Source organism: Quercus lobata, chromosome 5, assembly GCF_001633185.2.
Source record: "Quercus lobata isolate SW786 chromosome 5, ValleyOak3.0 Primary Assembly, whole genome shotgun sequence".
NCBI lineage: Eukaryota > Viridiplantae > Streptophyta > Magnoliopsida > Fagales > Fagaceae > Quercus > Quercus lobata.
Genome location: NC_044908.1, coordinates 53,705,323 through 53,714,589, shown reverse-complemented (window position 1 = coordinate 53,714,589; position 9,267 = coordinate 53,705,323). Strand labels below are relative to the sequence as shown.

General features: G+C 35.1%; 1 protein-coding gene across 1 annotated transcript; it reads right to left on the bottom strand.

Annotated features, from left to right (window-relative positions):
- On the bottom strand, positions 1-8,822 carry LOC115989599 (nitrate regulatory gene2 protein). The gene is made up of 6 exons (XM_031113372.1): positions 8,174-8,822; positions 6,789-7,599; positions 3,983-4,161; positions 3,196-3,419; positions 2,185-2,515; positions 1-740 (listed from the first exon to the last, which is right to left on the bottom strand). The coding sequence occupies exons 2-6, from the start codon at positions 7,549-7,551 to the stop codon at positions 297-299; spliced, it is 1,941 nt and encodes a 646-aa protein (XP_030969232.1). The 5' UTR covers positions 7,552-7,599; positions 8,174-8,822; the 3' UTR covers positions 1-296.
- Between the last annotated feature and the right edge of the window lie 445 nt (positions 8,823-9,267).

Here is a 9,267-nt window from a genome sequence, read left to right as displayed (position 1 = left end):
TGGCAAAATAGCATCATATTTTTCTAATATTATCAACAAAGCAGTTATATATGACCCTACAAGTTCTAGGTGAAGGTTAAGGTCGTGGATTCAACCCTCATTGGGTGCATATAAAACTTTACCAATAATCAAGAACAAAACAATTATATCCGTTGCTATAAAAAGAAATAGAATTCCACTGTAATTTCATCAAAACCTCAAGACAATGAATTTACACCCGGTCCCTATATGTTGGCCTAATGGTCCTGAAACAGGGGCTACCAGATTTTCACTTCATCTTATAATCTGAAAGGTATTCAATTTGTTGAGTTTTGTGGTGCATCGTCACAGCTAACTTCCGGTTTGACATGGTTGTGAACAGCCTCAATAGCCTGAGCAGAAGCACTTGAGAATTCCATTAATGCCTGGAATAGTTTGGGAAGGCTTGCTTTCAACTTAACCAATGTCATGTCCCTTGTAACCTGGACTGCATTCAGATATTTGGCCTTCTCGCAGTCTGCCTGGTTCTTTAGAGCTTCAATTTTGGCATGCTTCTGTGATAAAGGATGCTTAGGGCTCAATTCAGAGAGTGTATCTTCTGTAACCTCAAGTTTCTTCTCAATCTCTGCTAGAGAGTCTGACTCCTTTTGCAACCTTTTCTCAAATTTATTGGATTTCTTCTGCAGGTTGTTTTCCTCTGCCTGCTGCAGGATTACATCGTGGATAGCAGACAAAAGGCTTTTAATGGCCTCTGAGGTTACCTATAACACAGTATCAAATATAATTATTTCCATGTGAGAAAACATTGGAGGAGATAATCTAGACTTTCCATGACCTTTTTGAAATGTGAATTATTACACGAATCATTCATCTCTAGCATCCCCATCACACTCAATTCGATTAAAAGGAATTGCAGTAGCCAAGAATTCATACAGATTAGAGTAATAATCATTTAATTTATTTTTATTAGTATAATGATATATAACAATTTTAAAGCTAAGAGATTATAGGTATACAGAATCTCATGTACCCAAAATGTAGGCTGTTTCTAGAACATTTTCCATGTATTTCTGTACTAGAAGATTAGGCAACTAAATCCACCTATAAACTTTTTAAGCTTCAGCTTGTAAGATCCTAATAATAAGGCCCTTCAATAATTCAAAATCAAGATGCTTCAGACTGACCCAAAAACATATTGAATTGCTAATCTAACAAGACTTAAATACATAAAACTGTACACAACAAGGAAACAGAGTTGATTACTAAAATTATACTTCTTATGCTATTGTCATTTTCTAAAAACAATGACCCCAAAAATAAAATTATATAAAATAAAAAAAAAATAGTGACATTCTATGGCAATCAGAAAAATCCCACTTCCTTGATATAGATGCATCACCATATCATTATCTATCATACCAGCTAGGTCATCTGTTGAAACCCAAAATCACCCAGATTTTAAACAATTATAAAGAAATTAAAAGACTCAATTGAATGCTTCCTGATTTTAAATCTGACAAGCAAAGTTGCATCATTCAGCATCCATCAAATGTTGAGGGGCACCTAAAGTTGATTGCCTAATCTTTCACCTCAATCCAACCCAACACAAAAACCTAAAACAATAACCCTTCACCTTTTTGCTTCTGCATCAAGAAAATAACTTTATCTCTTCACCCAATAATTGGACATACCAGAGTTTACTAATTTTCCCACTCCAATAAGTATTTTAGGCGGGGTATTACCTATGTTCAGCAAATGTAGAGATGCTGCACATACCACAAGATAGCCATATTCTAAAGATAGCTCCAATGCAACAACAATAAACCTTAGTCTCAAAATTTTAGAGTCGGCTAGGAATCCTCAACATGCTAATCAGACTGCCAGCTCAACAATGGCCAAATTAATCTTTAGGTGTTAAACACTTGAAAAGAAGCTGGTTCAAAGAAAACATGTTATCTTTATAACAAAGTATATGTCTAGGGCTGTCAATTTCATTTGCATGACCAGTGTACCTGTCAAAACACCTGTTACAACTTACAAGGTACTAATTGGTTGTCTCCAAAATGGGAACTCCATGACTTAGCAAATCATGGGTAATACCTGTGTATTAAGGATTGACATGATTGCCAGATATTAATATTAATCGCTCAGATTTTATATTATCAGTAAACTTACTAATATCCAAGGCAAGGTTCACAGAAGTACCTTATCAGGTAATCTGTCAACGACAAGCTGCCAAGATTCGCATAGGCTGCGGATTACAGATGAGTAACCACCATGTTGATGATCATCTTCAAGGCGGTTGGTGAGTTGGATCCACCTGGAGAGGGTTCTTACATAGTCCCTTTGAGACTTTGTGAGTTTGCAGAAGCTGTTGTACCAGTAGGTAACCTCAGTTTCTAGCTGAGCTGTTGCCCGGCGACGGGAATCTGTACTGATCTCTGTGCTTGGATTATCATGGAGACGAATCAACCGCAGAGAAATTTGGTATTGAACTTGATGAGCCTCATACATTGTTTTCCACATCTGCATTAGCCTGCAAAAAGATTTAAGCATAGAAGATAAATTTTGGGGGCAAATTCAAGATATCAATATTACAATGCTCTATATATGGAGTGTATAAGTATATTCACCAAAACAAAACATATCCAACAAGTTTAGAATACTTCAATTTCCTTTAACCGTGGGATCTTTTAGTGAGTTTTTGAACTTCCATGCTAGCTGCTATACCCATCTTTGGGGAATAAGGATGTAGAGGGGGTGGGTAATACAACCTTACTATTGGTGTCATTCACCAAATTTGGTTCATATCAACTAGCGAATTATATGTTTTCCCAAACAACAGACGGCACATAGAAATGGGGTAAAAAAATCAGGAAAACAGAAGTATTAATAGAATTAAATAAGGATATATGATAATGATCATCATGACTGCACACCTTTATTGTTAGAGTAATCCATTACATGAAATATACAATAGCCAACCTATTCTTTGATAAATTCAAGTAGATTTGAGTTGAGAGAGTGCCATTTTCTCATTATAGAAAGCTGGAGAACATAATCTGGCAAGTGATACAATTTCTTGTATTGAAGAGAAAATCTCTGGAAGCTTTTAAGAATCCTATTAACCAATTAAAATTGATATAGAACCATATGCATTTATAAAGAGTATAGCTTTTTATTCATAATCAAGATGTTGATGTCTACAACACTTACCCAGAAGTCAATGCAACCAACTGTGGGTACAGCTCCTCATCTATGCGCTCCAATATTGATGAACAAATACTACTAATTGATTCTTTCAAGCGTACTATGACGGCCTCCAAACTCTCAACACTTAATCGAGTTTTCTCAGTCTTGGTCGAGTCATTGTTCTCAGTATTTTGTTTTTCCAGTAAGGAACACTTCCTTGCATACTCTAATTTAGTAATTTCTTCCTCCTACAAAAGTTGATGATTAAAACCATCAGAGGCAAGTATAAGAACCATGTACAATAATATTTTGATATCATAAGCATGAAGTTGAACAGAAAGATGCTTTTGTGAAGTTGTGAGAAACAGACATGCTCATGTGAAAGTAAATATACATAATTTATTTGTCTCATAGTATTATTTTCCATATGTTTCATGAGTCAAACTACCTTCAGAAGAGAGGAAAGAGAGTGTTTGGATGAGCTTATTTTCATTGGCTTCTTTTGTTAAAAAAATAAGCTATGTAAAAGTACAATTATGCCTGGAAAAAAGTAAGACTTTAATAGCCAAATAAACCCTAAGAAAAGACAAATTTCCAAGCCATCTCATGCCAGGGTACCACAATTCCATATAACACTCTTAAATGTTACAACAAAAACACACCACCTCATAGTGCAATGTTTCCAGATATTACTAGAACAATGGGCCAGACCAAATGAAGATATGAGCCCTTTAGGCGTATGCACCAGATGTCGCTAAAGAACATTACACATTCTTACTAGTTGCGCTCTGTCATCCAGTGATGATCTTACCTTCATTTCCTTGTAAAGTCTCTGCTCTGCAGCATAAAGCTTTCTAAGTGTGACGCAATGAGCTCCAACCCTGCACGGTTCACTAGAGCCATAAAGCCCAACATCCTCTTTGGTTACCTGAAGAGACTTGGATGACCAATTCCATGACAATGAACTAAAGACTTTTGCAGAATTCTTTCCTGTAAATGATACAGTAATAATAAATTCCTAGAGGAACTTGATAACAAAAATCATCAATAGCCAGACTCACAGGAATAAATTGATTGGCTAAAATATTGATTTTGTCCTAAAGTTTGCATAAATTCCTTTTTTCATCCCTAAACTTTAACATGTTTGTTTTTCGTCCCTAAACTATTAAAAATTTACACTTTCTTTCCTTAAACTTCAAAAATATTGTTTTTTCATCCCTAAACTATTGAAAAAAGTTCATTTTTTTGTTCCTATTTTCACTCCTAAATTTTTTTTTTTTTGGGGGGGGGGGGGGGGACTTTTTAAAAAGTTCAGGGGGAAAAAAAAAAAAGCAAACTTTAAGGACGGAAACGATATTTTAGCCAAATTGATATTTTGAACAGAAACCAATTACACCAGAACAAGGTTTCTAGGATAAAATTATTCACAAATGATCATATTAGGTGCCAAGTCAATAGACAAGAAACTTAATTTTCATAACCAAAAAGAAACAAGAACAATAGTCATAATCATCTCAAAGTAATATATAAAAAATAAAAGTGAACCAAGCCCAATGTTATGCTTCTTGGTATGGTAAAACAAGGATGAAAGAAAGATGAGGGAGCCTATTTCAGAACCAAACTATCACTCCAGTTTCTCATTGACAGGTTAGGTATGAGATTCCTCCACCCACATGAAAGTTATAATAAGTGAATTCACTTTCAAATTCATTGTGTTCCTGTATGAATATATTTAACATGTACAGAATTTTAGTCAGTTTCCCATGCGGCTGACTTTTCTATTAAGTAGTAAAAAATTATTCATTTGGTGGAAAAAAATAGTGCATATCAAAATTAAAAAACTAGCCTAGTCAGACACGGGATTGAAAATGTTTTTTAATTGGTCCAGGTTGTCCTGCACACACTTGAAACTATTGACTAACAGTAAGGCTTGGAAGTGACAGCATGTTCATCATACTTGATGCTCAACCCAGCCAAATCTGTTGCAATTCCTCGGTAAGGACCAACTAGGTGGTGTATCGTTCACCCAAATATATATTATAAGCTGAAGTTACAATGGTGCATCACACACCAGAATGACAACAGTTTACAACCAAAAACTGTCCAGGGCTACCCCAATCAAGTAGGGTTCTAATGGCTTTTGGATGCAGTGATAAACAAGAAGCTACCAAAGATCAGATTCACAAATCATTGACCTCCCAAAGTCACTGAAGCAAAGACATAATAGTCCAAAAACAAATGAAATAAAATAACAGTCATCAGTATTCAGTACTACATATATTTTCTGAATTATACCAAAACTCTTAATTTCATCTACACATTGGGATCTGATACCCCAAAGAAATGATCCACATATAAAAAAAATAATTGGGTATATATATGTGAGTTCAAATCCCATATGAAATAAAAATAAAGGTGCTGAGGAATTAATATAACATAAATAAGCCTAAACCATCGGCTTAAGCTTTTGGTTTAGGTGATATCCCTGTTGTATTAATGCCTCAATTGGAATCTCCCCAAGTATTATCTCCTCAACAAATGGCATTACAACCCATGGTGATGTGGGGTAAGGTGGCAAAGTTACTAAGTCTCTTTTGCAATTGAACAAGGACGGGTTGCTTTGGTAGTTGGAGCAAGGATGAGGTGCATGTCCTTGAAGCCAGACAAGTGTTAATCGTACAAGGCAAGCCCATAAACCCCAAACAGATGATCTTGGAAAACGACCCAACAAAATAGTATTACCAATGGTGCTAGATCAAAGAAGAATGACACAGTGCGAGGTTCCCATGGATAAGCATGCAAGGTTAACATGTGGTTCCTATGGATGGCATACAAAAGGACCATGGATGACACTCAAGAGAAGGAAAAGCCCATAGGCAAGAGGGAGTTAGTAGAACTTGTTCGTGGCCCACAAAGAAGCAAAGTAAGCCAAAGAAGCAAAGTAAAAGAGAATTTGGAATTAATATAACATAATTGGGGCCAAGCCCATAGGGTTAAACTTTTGGATTAAGTGGTGTCTCTATATATTATATTAAAGCTTCAATTGAAGTCTTCCCAACACAAATTTCTTTGACAATGTTGCCATTCAGACTAAGATTCAACAACAACATTTAAAGGTCCAGAATTATGCACCAATGATATTGAGGCAACAATTTGCATGTTATTTTCAGATATCAGCCTGTAATGACGGCTTGACTGCCTGAACCATTTAAACACAGAAGGCAGCATATGCCGATTACTAATAATGAATGAAAAAGCCACCACAAGAGCCAAAAGCTAGAACATATTACATAAACAACAACAGAAAGCACAGGACTCTTTACAGAGATGTCACTACATCAGAAAGTTTTCATATAATCAGAACATGAACAATATTATAAAGCACAGAGTCTTTTACAGAAAGCCACTACATTAGAAAGTTTTTATATAATAAGAACAAAAACATTGATGGTAATAAGAATACAACAAACATCATGAACAAAATTAGGAAAAAGTCAATTTACTCGAGTGGAACTTCCACTTCGGATGTACCAATCAAGTATCAAGTGAAAGCATATAAAGGATAAATTGTAAAGTATCTGATAAATGTTAGATTTTTGAAAAGAGAGAGAATTTACTTTTGTTTTCTTCTAGACCCCATGAAAGAAATGTATCCCCTCCACTAATGTCCATAAAAACAGCTATTTCCTTTCCACCAGCTGATGCTTTAAGGAAATAGTCGTCTAACTCACGCATGATACCCTCCAGGGTCTTCTTGCTCCTCCATGCATCATCAGTTTCTTTATACCAGCTCATTGTTGATGAATTATCATCAACCACTTCTACAGGCTGAGGCTTCTCAGGAAGTGGATTTACAACAATTTTCGCAACAGCTTCCTCTTTCTGATCTTCTTCTTCAAATTCTGTCTTAGTCTCTGCCCACTTTTCGTCCTCAACTAGTTCCACCAATTCACTATTCTTGTAATGATGATGTGGTGATGAACACCTAAAAGTGTCCAAAATGTCCCACGACCTAAGAGGTGATGGGGTACTACGATCATACTCTTCAATCTCTGTGCTTTCTTTTTGGGGAACTTCTTCCTTCCTATTATTTTCATCAAATTTTCTCAAATCAGGGCTGAAAGGAGGTGGTGGAGGAGGCAATGGTGGAGGTGGTGAGGGAGGCAATTGCAGGTCAAAAGGGATATTTTCGAGCTCTAATGTCTCTGACTCAGTGAATTGCCGAAGAGTTACTCCTGTATTCTTTAATGCTTTCAAATAACCCAATTGGGCATCCACAAAATCTCCCCTAAACCGAACCAACTGTTTCATTAGCTTCTTCCTCTCCCTGCAAATCTGCACCCGCTCATCCTTCTCAATCCTCGATGCAACACATCCCATTTTGCTCAATACGTGTAACAGCAAAGAAGTTTATGGTATCTAGCTTAACTGAAAAATACAACAGAAAGAATAAAGCCCAATGCAGGTTCAATTTTGTCTACTTCTATGAGCAAAAGATATACTTACTACATCAAGGACTACATCCTTGAAAATTCATAATGCCTATTACTTCCTTGCAAATTCATAATGCCTATAAACTTTTCAGATCCTTCCCAGTTCAAACGGTCATCATATTATAAGATGATAATCCAAATCACTTCACATCCAAATTAACCCTAGAGTTTTATCACAACATGCTTTTATACTTTTTGCTCCAAAAAATAAATCCCAAATAATAAAGGTAAAATAAAAGTACCCAGTTCCAAAACTTTTTTACAACAATTCACTAATCCACAACTCTGTAACAAAAATATCCAGATGGGTTATCTTTTTTTTTATCACTTGTTTTTCAAGCTCAATACGTTGAGATGGTTTCCTAAGCCTAAATTGTCTGTTCTCACACCACATGCCTAGTTAACCCAGGTCATTCATTGATCTCAATTCTCAAATAAGCCAAAAAGGTAATCAAAGCTCAAAGGAGAAACAATAGCCATTTTTAGATATTCCAAAAAAAGTCACATACCCACAAAAGCTGAAAGAATAACCACCAAATGGCTGCGCTTGTGTTGTGTCACTGATTTTCCCAGCTATACTCAGCCAAAATTGATCTTCATAATCATCCCCACAACACCAAATCCTGAATCAGCTACTCTTACCTTTACTGACCAATCAAGAACTTAAATAAAAGAGACCCAAAAAAGAACATTAAAAACAAAATCTACCCAGTTCCAAAAATCTCCATAGCTCAGCAATAGAACAATAATAATAGAAATATCACCCTTTAAAAATAAAAAAATTAAAACAACTGGGTCTCAAAGTACAGCCTCAAACAGGTTTTCTTGTAAGTTTAGTAAAAGATAAAAAAAAAAAAAAAAAAAAAAAAAAAGAAAACAATGGTCCTGACATGGAAACTGTGGGAGACAGAGAGATGTTTTGGATTGAAAACTATACAACTAATTTAATACTACTACAACAATGGTTTTGGACTTATGGGTTGGGTTTGAACACGTGACGGCAGAGAACTAGAGAAGCCTAAAAAGCCTTCTAGTTCCAGAGTGCCCCACTTTTGTTCATGCTTTACAAATACAGAGAGAGACAGCGGAAAGCTCGAGACCCAAGAAGAGTGAGCATCCAAAGTATAGAGTTAATAAGCGCATTTTTTAGCACTAAACCATTTTAATGTAATTTCTTGTCAGTTAAGCTTTCTTTTGGTGGTGGGTGTGAGGACTAAGGACAAAAACAAAACCTTATTTCAACATACTACCACGTGAGCAACAACCACAAAGCAGAAACATGTTTAATGTTTTTTATTTTTTAAGAAAAAAAAACAATAAAGAAAACATTAAATTATTATCAAAACATTAATATTTTTACAGAAACTTTTATAGTTTGATTAGTAATTTCGGATAATATTAATGAAAATGTTCAAAATTCAAATCTTCTCATATTTAACAACTAAATTATATCTAAAAAATAATAATAAAAATTTTGTATCAATATTTTTGTTACAATATGAAAATTTAATCAAGTAATGTATGCGTTATTATTTTCAAAACATTAATAATTTTGAAAGTTTAATTGGTCACATATATAATGTTTAGGGGATAATTGTTCAAG

What these genes read in the sequence shown, in the direction of transcription:
- LOC115989599 (XM_031113372.1), bottom strand. Translation starts at nt 7,551, where the DNA reads ATGGGATGTGTTGCATCGAGGATTGAGAAGGATGAGCGGGTGCAGATT. An exon ending in GACTTTACAAGGAAATGAAG is followed by an intron (nt 3,420 to 3,982) that starts GTAAGATCATCA and finishes CAACTTTTGTAG; the next exon opens with GAGGAAGAAATTACTAAATT. An exon ending in TTGGTTGCATTGACTTCTGG is followed by an intron (nt 2,516 to 3,195) that starts GTAAGTGTTGTA and finishes ATCTTTTTGCAG; the next exon opens with GCTAATGCAGATGTGGAAAA.